General features: G+C 41.5%; 1 protein-coding gene across 15 annotated transcripts in view; it reads left to right on the top strand.

The window, feature by feature from the left end:
• The window catches only part of CADPS2 (calcium dependent secretion activator 2), a 454345-nt gene that overhangs the window by 244369 nt on the left and 194047 nt on the right, over window positions 1-15929 (top strand). For all 15 annotated transcript variants that reach the window (XR_007402156.1, XM_025477139.3, XM_025477137.3 and 12 more), the window contains one exon: window positions 10993-11132. Coding sequence is in view for 14 of the 15 variants with exons in the window: in XM_025477139.3 (XP_025332924.1) it covers window positions 10993-11132 (140 nt within the window). In the remaining variant the exon portion in view is untranslated. The remainder of the gene's footprint in view (window positions 1-10992; window positions 11133-15929) is intronic.

The raw sequence follows: 15929 nt of genomic DNA, 5'->3' as shown, positions 1-15929 counted from the left end.
ATAAAAATGATGTATGAAGATGAATAAAGGCCAATATCTTTAATTGAGCCATAAAGTATATAGTGACAGCCTTGACTGTGTCTTTCAAAATCTTCAAGAAAGACATTATAATAGAGGAGATAATTCTTGATTGTTTGAGTATATGAAACTTTAAATTTGTTAGAAACAGATGCATGATGGTCTTCATTCTAGTAACCAAAGTAACCAGTCTAATTATTAATCATTAAAAAAAAAAATACAGGATAGGAGAAGTCAAAACTTTAACAAAAATTTTTTAAAAAAGAAAAGAAAGAAAAAGAAAAGACTTCAAAAGATTTCATATAAGCAGAATGCTTCAGGAATGTGAGAGAAGTAATCACACACAAAAACCTCTCGTTAAAATAATCAAAGCTACTGATAGAAGTCTGTACGTAAAGAATCTGTCCATCACACACTGGGCAGAAGCAATTTGAAAGGTAAATTTAGTGTTCTTTTTTTTTTTTTAATTAGATGTCCACATTTAGTGTTTTTATGATCAAATCTCAGCCTTTATTGTCTGTATTCGTTCCCTGCTGTGACTTTCACAAATTGCCAAAAACAAGACAAATTTGTCATCGTACAGCCCTGGAGGTTGGAAATCCAAAATGAACCTCTGAGCTAAAGTCGGCATGTTGGCAGACTGGAGGTCCTTTCCGGAGGATCTAAGGGAGAGGGCAATTTGTTTTCACCTTTTCAGCTTCTAGAGACTGTATTCTTTGGCTCGCGGCTCCTTTCCACGTTTAAAGACCTCACTGGCCAGTTGAGTGTTTCTGAGTCTCGCGGCTCGGACACAGGCTCTCCGGCTTTCCTCTCCCCTGGGAACTCTGCTAGCTGCCTTCCCCCCGGGTGACCTGCCGTCATCTTCCTAGTCTCAGGTTGCTAATTCGTGATCTGAATTCCACCTGCTGCTTTGCCACACAAGGTAACCTACTCACCGTTTCTGGAGATGACATGGAGGCATCTTGGGGAAGCTGCTTCTACTTATCGTGGTCCAGGAATGGAAAGAGGACAGTGTTATAAAGTTTTAAGGACTGGCATCCTGGCCTTCAGAATTACTGCTGTCATTTTCTGTTACCTGGTTTGACAGACCTTTTTCTCCTTTGACCCCAGCCAAGCATCAATTTTAGGTTTGCATTTTTATTTCTAATTTCCCTGAGCATCTATCTGTCTAGTCAGCCAACCAGCGAGTACTTGGTAGGTGTGTCCTGCAGGCTAGGAAGGGGGACTCGTGGTGAAGATGGGGGCTCAGATTAATGTGGAAGCCCCCGATGACGTAGCTTCTGCCTTCGGGGAGTGTGGTCTGCTGAAAGCATTTGACGAGTCCCTTCGTAGAGTGGTTCATTATCAAGCAGAGATTTCAGAGAAGATTCAGGAAGAATCCATATACCTTGGCTTTTCTTGCCCATGCCCTCTCCCCAGCCCCCAGCGTGCAGACAACAAGGTTGTTCATCTCTATCTTATAACAACGTCAGGAAAAAGTACCGAATCAAGATAATGTTTTTTCTTGTGCTGTTTTATTTGAAAAGGATCTTCTTTTAAAAGTTCTACACGGAAGAAAGGAGTTGGGTGGTTCTGCGTCAGGCCAAGTACACATTTGGTAAGGGGTTGGGACTTTGATCAGTTCCATATTGTAAATTCCAGGATTCTTTCCAACTCTGAAAATAAAGGGAACTGGATTTAGCGTAGGCAATAAGGTTGACGGAAGACTTAGGGCTAATCTCTCCGTGCACAAAAGAGCTTTGTGCCGGTGAGAGGCGCAGGTGTTCTTGTTTCAGCTAAGGGGGGCAGGAAGCCCTGATACTGAAACGAGGGGAGCTGCTGTGGACGGAGCAACCTCCAGCGTCCTGGAACCCGGGAAGATGGTGCCAAGGAGGTAGATGGTCTCAGGGCAGCCCCTGACTCCTCCTTCCTGCATGCTGAGAATGCAGAGGCTCGGTCCTGGGGGGGACGCTGCTCGCCACCAGCTGGGCACCTCCAGATTTGCTGCGACGACGTAAGTTCAGCTGGTCTCCCCGTAGCTCCAGGAAGGGCCCTCTACGTGAAGGGTTCTCGCTGTGATCCTAGTGGGAGTACAAAACCCCGTCGTTTGAAGGACAAAGATAGAAGCGTGTGGGCTGAACCCGGGGAGTCAAGGCCTCTCGTAGCTGCTGACCCGACGTGCTCCCTCGCCCGCGTCCCCAAAGGGCTCCGGGGCTCAAGGACACCGGTTGTCGATTGTCGGTGGGAGGGATTTCCAGGCACGGATGGGAGCGTGATTCCAGCTAATAGCACTTGTACGGGCTTCCTCTGCTTCCACGATGTGTTCCTAAGGGCAGTTCGTCTTCGTCGGAGGCCGGACGCCACGCCGCGGCGTGGACCGGAGCCGCCTCAGCTCAGCGCACCTGTTCACAGCGACGCCCGGCCTCCCGCGCAGCGTCCCGTCCCTACCTGCCCGCCTCCCCGCCGTGATACCCCAGCCTAGGCAGACAGCGCTCCTCCAGCCTGCCTGCCTCATCCCTGAAGACGGCAGCGAGGTGCCTACAGTCCTCGGAGAGGTTGTCGTGCTTGAAGCCATCCTAGTCTGGCCGCACGTACCGTGCTGAGATCTTAAGTGATTTCCCCGTTGAACCAAGCAGTTCCCCTTCCACTGTTACTGTGCTTAACGGCCCCTTGGCCCCTTGGCACTGGTGGCCACTTCCTACTCCCCAAAACACTGTCCACCTTGAATACAGCATATCGCATTCTGCTCTTTCTGCCTCCTTGGCCTCTGGTCTCAGTTATACAATTCTCTTCCTAGTCCTCAGAAGTTAGTGTTTTTTTTGCCTTCTTTTAAAAAAAAAAATTTTTTTTTTGACTATATTCTTTTTGCTCTACTTTTTCTCTCTGTCACATATTCTATAACTGGGAGTTTGTACCTCTTAACCCCCTTCCCTTACTCTGCCCAGATCCCTGTCCACCGCCCCGTGGCAACTACCAGTTCTCTGATTTTTAGAGTTTGAGTTTTTTCTGTTACTTTGTTTTTTGGTTCTACATATAAGTGAAGTCATTTGGCATTTATCTTTCTCTGATTTATTTCACTTAAGGTAAATGGTTTTGGGTCTACCCACATTGTCTTAAATGGCGAGATCTCATTCTTTTTTATGACTGAGTAACATTCTGTTCTGTTTATACACCACATCTTCATCTGTTGATGGACAGAGGTGGGGTGGCCTGGGGTGGCCTTCATATATGGGCTATTACAAATAATGCAGCAAGAAATTTAGGGGTATGTCTATCTTCCTGAATTAGTATTTTTCTTTTCTTTTTTTTTTTTTTTAAGATTTTATTTATTCATGAGAGGCCCAGAGAGAGAGAGGCAGAGACACAGGCAGAGGAAGAAGAAGCAGGCTCCCTGCAGGGAGCCTGATGCGGGACTCGATCCCGGGACCCCGGGGTCACGGCCTGAGCTGGAGGCAGGCGCTCAACCGCGGAGCCACCCAGGCGTCCCAGTATTTTGTTTCTTTGGGTAAATGCCCAGTAGCAGAATTACTAGATCATATGATAATTCTGTTTTTTTCTTTTTTGAGGAGCCTCCAGGCCTCTTTTCCACAGTGGTTGCACCAGTTTACGTTCACAGTGCATCAGCTTTCCCTTCTCCACATCCTCACCAAGACTTACTTTGTGTCTTTCTTGAGCCTAAGCCCCTCTGACTGGTGTGAGGTGTCATCTCATTGTGGTCTTGATTTGCATTTGCTCGACGACTCGACTCGTGATGTTGGGCACCTTCTCATGTTTCTGTTGTTGTTCTCCTTACCTCTTGCCGAGATAGAGAATTGACACGGTGGAAGATCTAATGAGCATTTGTATTGATTGAAGTCCTTTGGAGGGCCAGCCATGGGAGCTGACGGGGATGGGTCAGGGAACCAAGAAAGAGCTGACCAACTAAGCTTGGGGAAGGGCTTGAGAACCAAAGGCAGTAGTGGGAGTATTAGCACAGGATTGCAAGCCCTTTTCTAGAGTGCCACCCTTAGGGTGGCTTAGTTCCAGCAGCCTCAGGTCTTTGTCTCTGTTTCCTTCCCATGTCTTTTTTTGCCTTGTAATTCTTGGGTGCTCCTAGTCATCCAAATGGAAGTGATTTCCCTACACATTCTGTCCTGATTGCTTCCAGAATTGCTGGTTGCACCCATCTTTGAGCTAGAATTCTATCAACTGTGTATCTCAGTTTTAATTTAATATTAAAATGCAATTATTATAGTCACATACTCTTTTTTCTTCCTCTAGGCTAACAGATATTTATAGAAAAGGGTAATGAATTGTTTATCTAGCCCCAGGGCCTATCTAGCTTCCTCTCACTCTAGATTTTTTTTCTCCTCTAAGTTTTTACATTTTTCAGACCTTTGTTGAAATGGTGTAGAAGTTTAGAAGACCTTAAATGGATAGGTCACAAGGTTCAACTAATGCAAAATGTACACAAACACACATGGTTTGGCTTCAATATACCTTAATAGGAGGTGAACAATGTGGAAGTGTCAGCTTGTATAAATATAAAGATCCCATGAACCTTATAATACTCTAAACATTATGTATATACGTATATTTATACTTCATTCTTAAGGGTTTTTTTGCTGTGTATTAAATTTGACAGAATTTTAAACAAAGCCTAAAAAAATTTGTGTTTTTCATTACACCTCAGCAAAGATGGCAAGTAATGTTGACATTTTATTATGAAGAAGATACATTGGTTTTATATTTAAGATAAGGAATCATAAAATGTGTCATGCTAAGTGACAAGACATTTAAAATGTTGGTGACAAAAATAAACTAGAAGCAGAAATGTGTATCCAAAGGTTCAGAGAAATGAATAGCAAAGAACAGACTACTTGCTAAGTAATAGAAGCTAACTATTTTGTCCAGAGCTATGGTTTTTTTTTTTTTCTTTTTTAAGATTTTATTTATTTATTCATGAGAGACACAGAGAGAGGCAGAGACACAAGCAGAGGGAGAAGCAGGCTCCATGCAGGGAGCCCGATGTGGGACTCGATCCCGGGACCTTGGGGTCATGCCCTGAACCAAAGGCAGACGCTCAACTGCTGAGCCACCCAGGCATCCCCAGAGCTATGTTTTAATTTAGATGTTAACCTGGAATATCACAGAACCCCCAATTAATTTTTATACCGATTAAATATTTTGTTATGCTAAGTCCTATTGAGGTTCAACTGTTTATCTTAAAATTTTTAAGCACTTACCTGTGAAAGAAGACCTAGGAAGCCAGACTCTGTTAATGGACTGGTGTTAAATACTATGACAAACATTTCACTAGTTCAAAACAGTACCCGCCTAACAGTTCACTGTGAGATGAGGATTTCTTCTCATTTCTAGAGTTTGGAATTCTCTGCACTTGGCTAGTAGATTAAATAAAAAAGGATGAAGGAGGCCTACATTTATCTTCATCATTTTTCCCCAAAGTGACACTTACCACTGTCTTCATATTCCAGTAGCCAGAATTTTCATGTCCCTACTTAGCTGCAAGAGGAGCTAGAAGATAGTCTCTGGCTGACTCGCTGCTTCTAGCGACGGTTCTGTGCTGGTGAAAGCATGCGTCCTAGTGAACAGATGACTGGCTGTAGGTCGCCCCTGTAGCCAAAAATGAGAATAGTTGTGTTACCCTTCCTTCTACATTAGAGCATTCACTTCAGCTCAAGGGAATCAACCCAAAGTCTCCTGCAGGCCAGAGTCCAGTATCTGCATCAGGCCCAGACTTGGCTCTTGGCCTCCTGGTGACCTGTGAACCAAAGTTCATGTGAACTACCTGCGACTCCACCTCCCCTCGCTCCCCACCGTGCCCTAGCACAAGTCCACCCCCAGCAGTGGAACAGATGCAGGAGAGCTACAAGCAAGTGTCCCTTTGGGGGGGGGGGGGTAAAGTGGAAAATACGTAGCAATAATACGTTGTCCCCTGACAACACTGAAACCAGGATCTCTTGATTAGTCCCTTGTTATGCGTCTGAGAAAGAACTTCTTTGTCCTTTATTCCTCCTGGCCCTTTGGGCTCCACACATTGGGAATTGCTGCTTGTCTGTTACCATCTGTGCTACCATCACGAAGAGAACTATGACCACTTCATGCTTGTGCAGTTTGGGGACCTGGAAACTGTTTCACAGTCACTGATAAGACTAAGTTCAGGCTTTATCCACCAGGTACAGTCTTTTAGAAACAATGGATTTCATATGTACCAACCTCCGTTTGTTACATGTGTCAGTGTTTGTCCCGAGAAACAGACAATTCCAGGTCTTTCAAAAGGAGGAAACGTAAGCCAGGGAATTAGCTTCACATGTAATAGTACAGAACCACCAAAGAAATGATAGTGCGTAAACCCAGAGACTGACAAAATGAGAAAACTTGCACACCTTAGGGATAGAGGGACAGTAAGAGGAAAAGATGTCATTAGATATTATCTAAGCTCTTAGCTCTGATAAGAAACTATGGGGACGCCTGGGTGGCTCAGCAGTTGAGCCGCTGCCTTCTGCTCGGGTCATGACCCCGGGGTCCTGGGATCGAGTCCCGCATCAGGCTCTCTGCATGGAGCCTGCTTCTCCCTCTGCCTGTGTGTCTGCCTCTCTCTCTGGGTCTCTCATGAATGAATAAATAAAATCTTAAAAAAAAAAAAGAAAAGAAAAGAAACACAACTATGAACTGCCTGAGGGATCTGAGCCCTCCATATCTTTGACCTTTGAGTGTCCCCACATCATGAGCCCCCAAATGTTTCATTGAACAGAGATAAGCAATAAACCCTTCCCCTGACTTCGCTTACAAGTACCCGTTAGGAAACCAAAATGAGGCAGAAATGATGGTAATCAATGGGACATGATCTTTAATTCGTGGATCAGATGCAATTAGTTATTTCAGGACCTAATTTAGTAACATGTCATCAGCATTTAGAGAAAGAGAAAATTGTCAAAAGTTTTCATTTAAATATTCTCATCCTGTAAACATAGAAGGAAGAATTAAAAACGAATAAAGTCTGTAGGTGGCTCATGCCAAAATAAATTTTGGGGAAAAAAGGGTGTGGTGGGGAGAAAGAGAAAAAGCTTTCCAGAATCGCTAGGGAAATGCCCGCTATCCTTCAGAGAGTGGATATGCAGCTGTCTTGGTCTTTGTTTCCTTTTTGGAATCTTCTTCTAAGTTGATGATAACATTGCTTTATCTACTGGTCCAAGCTAGAAATTATCACTTTTTTTTTTTTTTAACTGTCGTTTAAGAAAGAATCTGTAAAATATTCCATTGGGTATTTTAGCCGTCAGGACTAATCCTATATCATTTTTTAAAATACCACAAATGCCATTTTATCTGTTACTGGATGTGCCTTTATATGCTTAAGTGTATAGATACGCTGGATTCAACTCTGCTGTGGCTTTTAGGATAGGCTAGAGAGAAGTCTCAAAATAGCAGTTGCATTTAACAACTTGGAAGTTGAGAATAGTTTGAGAAGCTTTTATGACTGTTGTCTTTCCTAGAGAGAAAAAGAGCTTTGCTTAAAAATTTCTCTGTGAATAGTTCACTTATACATGGAAATGAAGACTTTTTTTTTTTTTTTTTTGGTGGATCATGCCAGATTCAGTTGCCATGTTTTGTTTCTGAGAACGTTTTAGCATACCTGAGCATGTTTAGAATTCTCCCATTTACATAGAGATTTCAGGGTTGTTTACTTTTCACCTTGGTATAAAATAAGAGTGGCTTAAAATATATACTGCATTTACTATCTTTATCCTTCAGAGTATAGTCCTCTCATTTAAAAATATCAAGGCTCAAAAAAAAATTAAAAATTAAAAAAAAATAAAAATATCAAGGCTCGGATATAGGCTGTGTCTACATAAATGTTATGACTGACTAAAGAGGGGAAAATACATCATGTTACCTACAGGCATACCTTGGAGATAGTGTGAGTTTAGTTCCAGAGGTCTGCAATAAGGCAGATATCCTTGCAAAGTGAGTCAGGAGTTTTCTGCTTTCCCCATGTACATAAAAGTTATGTTTATACTGTATTGTATTATGTGTGCAATGATACTGTCTTTAAAAAGTACATACCTTAATTAAAAAATAAGTATTACTAAAAATGCTAACCATCACCTGAGCCTTCAGAAGGTTGTAATCTTTCTGTTGGTGGAGGATCCTGCCTTGATGTCGAGGGTCGCTGACGGATCAGGGTGGTGGTTCCTGAAGGTTAGGGTGGCCATGGTAACTTGATAAGACCACGTGACGTGTGCCATTACTGATTGATGACTCCTTTCACAAGTGATTTCTCTAGCACGCAATGCTGTTAATAGCATTTTGCACACAGTGGAGCCTCCTTCAGAATTCGAGTCAATCCTCTCAAACCCTGCCACTACTTTGCCAACTAGGTCTGTGGAGTATTCTAAATCCTTTGTTGTCAATTCAGCAATCTTCAGGGCATCTTCATCAGGAGTAGACTTCAGCTCAAGAAACCAATCCCTTTACCCGTCCTGGAGAAGTACCACCTCACCTGTTTCGGTGTTATCATGAGACCGCAGCCATTTATTACAGCACTCTGCCTTTCCCTTGAACACTCACAGGCCATGGCAGGGTAGTTAACTGGCCTAATTTCAGTAGTGTTGTATCTCAAGGAATAGTCGTTCAGTCACATCTTCAGGTTCCACTTCTGGTCCTCTTGCTGTTTCCGCCACATCTGTAGTTACTTCTTCCTCTGACGTCTTCAAACCTCCCAAAGTCATCCAGAAGGATTGGAATGAGCTTCTTCCAAACTCCTGATGCTATTGATATTTTGACGTCTTCTTAATGGCATCTAAAATGGTGAATCCTTTCCAGAAGGTTTGCATTTACCTTGCCTAGCTCCACCAGAGTAGTCATTATCTATGGCAGCTTTAGCCTTACAAAATATGTTTCCTACATAAGATTTCAACGTGAAAATCACTCTTTGATCCATGGGCTGCAGGACGGCTGTTTTGTCAGCAAGCATGGAAATAACAGTCTCATTGTCCATCTCCGTCAGGGTTCTTGGGTGACCAGGTGCACTGTCCTTCACAGTAATATTCTGAAAGGAATCTTTTTTTTTCTTAGCAGTAGGTCTCTCCAGTGGACTTAAAATAGCCAGTAAACCATGTTGTAAACAGATGTGCTGTTTACAATTACCAACGTCATTCCATTTACAGAGCTCAAACAGACAGATTTAGTGTCATTCTTAAGGACCCTAGGATTTTTGGAATGGTAAGTAAAGGAGCTTTAGCTTTAATTTAAAGTCACCACCTATATTACTCATAACAAGAGTCATCCTGTCCCTTCAATGCTACGTAGCCAGGAACTGACTTCTCCTCTCTGGCTTATGGGAGTCTAGGATGACATCTTCTAGTATAGGACTGTTGCATGTACGTTAAAAATCGGTTGTTTAGCATAGCCACTTTAATTAGCTAGATCTTGGGTAACTTGCTGTGGCTTCTACATCAGCACAGACTGTGTCACCTTGCACTTCTGTGTTATGGAGACAGTGTCTTTCCTTAAACCTCAGGAACCAACCTCTTCTAGCTTCAGACTTTCCTTCTGCAGCTTCCTCACCTCTCTTTGCCTTCATAGAATTGAAGAGAGTTAGGGTCTTTCTCTGGATGAGGCTTAAGGGGATGTTGTGGTTGATTTGATCTTCTATCCCAACCACTAAAACCTTCTCTATGTTAGCAATAAGCTGTGTGGCTTTTTATCACTTGTGCAAGTACTGGAGTCCACTTTTAATTTCCTTCAAGAGTTTTTCCTTTGTAATGACAACTTGGCCCAAGAGACTGAGCCTTCAGCCTATCTTGGCTTTTGACAAGCCTTCCTCGCTAAGTTTAGTGATTGCTAGTTTTTGATTTAAAGTGAAAGACGTGTGACTCCTCCTGTCACTTGAACACTTAGAGGCTATTTTGGGGTTATTATCTTAATTTCAGTGTTCTTGCTGAAATACAGAAGACTGTAGAGATACAGCATAATAACCAATTAGTAGAACAGTTGAAAAACACACATTTATTGATTACGTTTGGTGTCTTATGTGAGCATGGTTCGTGATGCCCCAAAAACAGTTACAGTAGTAACATTGCAGTTCTTCACTGATCACAGATCCCCATAACAAATATAACAATAATGTAAAAGTTTGAGACATTATGAGAATTATCAAAATGTGACAGACGAGAGGTGAGCAGATGCTGTTGGCGGAAGGGCACCAATAGGCCTGCTCAACGAAGGGTTGCCGTAGTCTTGCAATTTGTAAGACACAGCATCTGTGAAGAACAATCAGGTGAAATGCAATAAGATGAGGTCTGCTTGGATAAGGCATGTAATATCTGAAGAGTAAGCTGTTCTTCTGTGTTGGCTTCGTGAAGCTGTAGAGTTATGCAATAATCACTTGGTAATTTGGAAGTTTTCTTAAAAATAATTACTTCATTTCAGTCATTATATCATCTTTATAGTTTTAAAAACATGTCATCAGGGAAAAATCCTTTTTTGGTATTGATCTAAAACAAAAAAATGTGCTATGGTATCAGTTTTTTCCGTCTCTAATTGAGTTTATTTCCTTTAACAATGAAAATATTAAAACATGAGTTGTATTTTTGCTGCCTAAAATAATTAGTTTTACTTTTTTAAACAAGCTGTCTGTAATTTCAAAAGATAGTTCTTTCTGAACTTTTGTTCTGAGAAGCTTAGAATAGTCTTGAAATAATAGGTGTTTAACAAGTATTTCTCAACTGTCAATTCAACTGTAGCCTTTGTGCTATTACCTCATTATGAAGTGACACAGGAAGAAAACTCGCTATGTGATAATACGAAAACACATATTTGTCAAAAAGATAAATGAGTCTGTATTGAAAACCCATCTGTTGTGGTGGGAGTCAAATGGTTTAGACATTGGGCATGATACCTTCTTTTTAACAGGAAAACATAGAAAAGATTTCCATTCCAACCCTTAGACACCGTATTGTGCACTTAAATGTTTTCCTTTTTTGTCTTTTACAGGTGATATTATACCCAACTTCTAATAGCTCCAAGTCAGCTGACTTGCACCGAATGATAGTTCCAAAAAATAGCCAGGACTCTGACTTAAAAATCAAATTAGCAGTGCGAATGGATAAACCACCACATATGAAACATAGTGGGTGAGTGTGTACTTGAAGATACTTTTCTCCTGAATTACTGAATTCAATTTCACTGTATCACTTTTGTCAGTTTGCTAAGAGAGCCAGTATATCATGGAATGTTCACCCCCAAAAATGACATTCATGGGATTACTTAATTTTTTAAACTCCTAGACATCTTTATATCTAAATACACAGATATTTAGTTAAAATAGCTGCTTCCATGCTAACATACGGTTGGTAATTGATTGCAGTGGTATTCCACATCACTTCTATTGATGAAGAGTCATGCTAGATGGAGACGACTTCTAGGATGTTATAACGATGTTTGAAACAAGCGTAGCGTTCAGGTCTCCAGAAATAAACTTACATAAAATATGTTAAAGCTGAAATGTCATTCAGATATAACCCAGGAGGCTGTGAAAGTTTTGTCAGGGAGGAGTGTGGGGGAACCGACGCTGGTGGGTGAGCCAGAGCACAGGGCCTGTCTCCTGGGGACTGCCGTGGGCCGGGGTCAACCTTCATCTCCGCCAGGGCTCCTTTTCCCTTGTGGTTGGCGAGGTAACAGGTCTGAACTCTTGAATACAATAAAATGAGTTTTTTAGAAGCCTGAGTCCTCAGGTTAGCACTGTGGGACTCACAAAGCCAAATCCCAGCACAGAGTTGTTAGTTATTAAGAAAGAACGTGACCTTTTTTCACCATAGGGAGAAGCAGTGGCTAAGGTGGCTCCCTCTGAGATTAGCAGCCAACATAAGAGTCTAAGAATATGTGTTCCTGAACAGACAGATGCCATCTGCTGGCTTTGGACTCAAATTACCAACACTGTGGCAGAGCTAACTGATGAGTCCATAGGATAAGTATCCTTTAGATGACCAACATGGGACCAAGGACTACAACACTTCCTTGGTTGGATGGGCAGTGTACACAGTGTCAGAACCAGTCTTGCTGATGGGAAAAACAGCTCAGGATGGGCTCTTTGAAGGGACAGCATAATTTGATAGCCCCCATTATGGCATCTTCTACATAGTAATGCAAACTAAAGGTTAACCATGACTCAGCTCATGATGCAGACGGAGTTCCTGGGATTTAATATTTAGAGTTCTTCTCATTGATCCATCTATCTGCTCACCGTTGATTTATCTAGCAGGTACGTATTGAGCACTAACTCGTTCCTCCCAGAACAGACCGCAGTGAGATACCATCTCAGACCTAAAGGAAGTGGCTAGTCAGGGATTCAGGCCGGTATACAAGTATCTAAAATAGTGATAAAGGCTGTAAGAGAGGAATGGGAACCGGTGGAAGGAAAACCTGATTTTTGCTGCAGTTAGTCATGAAAACCTGACTTTCGAGATAAAATCTGAACTATGAATTCAGGGGGGGCAGTGAGGACAGAGGGCATCCCGATCACATGACATCGTATATATCTGGGCAAGAGTTCTGGAAGGACTTTTAGCCAATGAGGACAAGCTGAGCTCAGCTAGCCTCGAGAGCTTTGACTAGAGGGTTGGAATGCTACCTTAAAGTGCTTAAAGACTAGTAGAGCCCAGAGTTGGATGTAAAGGAACAGGTGTTCCAGGCACTGCAGTTATTTCTCTACTCTTTGTATTAGCCTCTTTTGATGAATGGTACCATAAGGAATTGGAGCCTACATAATTTCCAACATAGTCTTTAATTTACAAATGGCCACCATGGTGAACACTCCTGGAGCCTTCAGAGTGTCCCCAAAACCAAGATTAAATGTGAGGTTGGGCACATGGCAAGTTTTATAGCCTTTCATTTCTGTAGAGAGAAAGCCCTATTCTCATCTTTGGCAGCTTCTTCTTTTTAGAATGCGCCAGGGCAGGAGGAATAATCCAACCTCCCCGTAAGACTTGGTTTTTTTGGTTGGTGGTTCTTCTTCTTTTTTTCTTTTTTTTTTTTAATCATTCCTTTGTACTGAAGGATAACTGGCTTATATCCTCTCTCTGAGCCCTTGACTAAGTCAGGAACCCCAGGATGGGTCTGGAGTTGACTTCTGTCCAAGACTCCTGGTGAAGGGGATCACTAAAGAGAATAGATCATAGTCTTTCAACTTAATATAGTAAGCCCAGGAATTCACCTTGGATTCAGATCAGGAATGCTTTAATCCAGCCACGTGACTTGTCGTCTGCCATTCCTAAATACCAACAGGCAATTCTAGGCATACAGGTATCTCTGCAGTTTATTGTATGTAAGAGGAAGGAACTCTAGAACTGAATCTGTGATGCTCTTCTTCTAGTTGCTATGTTATGCAGCATAATTAAGAATGTCATATTTCATAATAGCAATTCAGCAAAAACTAATGTCGGTATTGGACATAATCATAATGACTGATCAACCAGTTAAAGGTTCTCGACATTGCTGTAATGGCATTTTCTCCCTGTGAGCAGTACAGGTGCTTTACCGCAAGCACCTGTTTGGGTTCCTCAGTGCGCTTGGAAACAGGTATTTTAAATACCACCCCTGTGTATATGGGCAAACACGACTTGACCTACATCATAACTGTATTCATTCTTTTTTTGGCAGTGTTTCATAAATGGGTTTTACTGAACTTAATTACATTTAAGAAGAGAAAGTTCACTAACCTTTTTCTTCCAAGTACTCTATCAGATGCCAACACGATAATAGGATGTGAGTAGTAGATTAATCGCACTTTGCTTGGGGGCTGGATTGTGTTCTGTCAATAATTCATCCTACAATGAATAATTAACAGATGAGTAATGAATAATTGAAAAAGAGACAAGCCAAGTCAAAAAAAGATTAATTTGTCTTTAAAATACGGCAAACCTCTCTCACAGATAAACTTGTCAAGTGGATTAAATGATAAATTGGGAGGGTTATGGCTTTTATCTTCAAAGCACTTTTGAGAACTAGACTTTGAAATCCTCTGGGTCTTTAGTTATAAAAACCTTTTGGATGTTCTAATACTGTGGGCATCTCTTATGTGAACTATCATAATATGTAAGTAGATCAATATTCATCATATTTATGGCACCTGTGTGGGCCCTAAATAAATACATTTAATCAGTGTTTATTTTTATTGCCCTCAATTGCACTGTGAGTTTCTTAGACCTGTTTGAATCCCAGTACCCCCCATGGTATGTGGTCAAGGATAGGTATTAATATAATAATGATGATGAAAATAGGAGTGTGCTCCTTAGAGCCTTAAGGAAAAAATGAGAGTAAGTTGCATTCCTAAGTTGAAATGCAAAGGGTTCTAAACACAAGTTAGAGAATAGAGTATAATTGTAAGGTGAAAAATACCTAAAATGAGTGTGTTTGGTTCTCGACTGTTGCTTTATTTTTTTTAAAGATTTTATCTATTTGAGAGAGAGCGAGAGCCGAGAGCACATAAGCAGGGGAGAGGGAGAAGCAGGCTCCCCGCTGAGCAAGGAGCCCAATGTGGGGGCTCGATCCCAGGACCCCAGGATCATGACTTGAGCCAAAGGCAGATGCTTGACCCACTGAATTACCCAGGCACCCCTCAACTATTGCCATTTTAAATAACCTTTTTTTAAAGCAGAAAAATATATCTGAGCTAAAGCTCATGTTTCTGATAACTAATCAGTCCACGACTGCAAATTACAGTTTTTTTGGAATAGGATTGACTCAGAATGCCCTGGTGGCTCAGCGGTTGAGCATCTGCCTTTGGCTCAGGGTGTGATCCTGGGGTCCTGGGATTGAGTCCTGCATGGGGCTCCCCATGGGGAGCCTGCTTCTCCCTCTGCCTGCTTCTGTGTGTCTCTCATGAATAAATAAATAAAATCTTAAAAAAAAAAAAAAGGAGGACTGACTACGTGTAAATGAAAATACATATAGTCTGGATAAAATAAACAAAAAGATGATTTCATTCTTTTAAAACCAAACTGGATGTTACCACATACATAGATTTGTTTTTTTTAAAAAAGGGCTCATTTATTCTTTTGGAATATGTCCTATAAACTAATTATATAAACTTCTGTACATCTGTTAAATGAATTACCAGCTAGATTTTGAATGGTTAAATAATTCATATCCAGTTTTTAAATTTATTTTCCTGCTTTTTTGGGGTAGCTGGAAGATAGAAGTATTCTTGAACAAATGGACTATCCTTTAGCATAGCCTAGTGGCTGAGTAACAGTATTAACTTATTTCTCAGAATACTCTTCCTGTTTTTATCAAATACCATTTTCCTAATTCAAATGTTATTTTTTTCAGTCAAAAGAAACGCAAAGTAGAACTAAATAAAACAAATGATTCTTCTAACGATTCTACAAGGGGAAAGGAGAAAAGAAAATTAAATTGTCACAAATATGTAGAAACAGATGACCAGGATCGCTCCTAGGTCTGCCTGCAACTGATTATTTTGTAGGTGAAAAACGAATGAAAGCTTCATGAATATATGACTGTATAAGGGTTTTGTCACAGTTAAGAACTGGTAAGATAAAGTGTTAGCCAAATCACTGTCCCATAAATCTCCCATTTCTTTTCTGCAGAGTCATGCTTGGCTACTTAAGCATTTATTGATCAGATATACTGAAATAATTTGTAATTGTCATTTATAAAAGTCTCAGCTTAATTTATATCATAAAGGTTTACAAGGCGCTAGGCCTGTTTCTTGCTGCAGGGAGGGGCAGTAGTTCAGGCAGGAAGCGCGGTGTAGTCTCCCAGCTGGCCGCGTTGCTGTCCCGTGCTTTCCGTGGAGCCGACCGCCGTGCACCCGGGGGCTGGGTGTCAGGCTGTCACACAGGGCGTTTGCTCATAACGTGAAATGACTGCACTCTGATAAAATGGTCTTGTTTGTGACTTACAGGTTTATG

Source organism: Canis lupus, chromosome 14 (genome assembly GCF_003254725.2).
Source record: "Canis lupus dingo isolate Sandy chromosome 14, ASM325472v2, whole genome shotgun sequence".
Classification (NCBI taxonomy): Eukaryota; Metazoa; Chordata; class Mammalia; order Carnivora; family Canidae; genus Canis; species Canis lupus.
The sequence above is the reverse complement of the archived record's forward strand: the minus strand, read 5'-3'. Positions and strand labels throughout refer to the sequence as shown.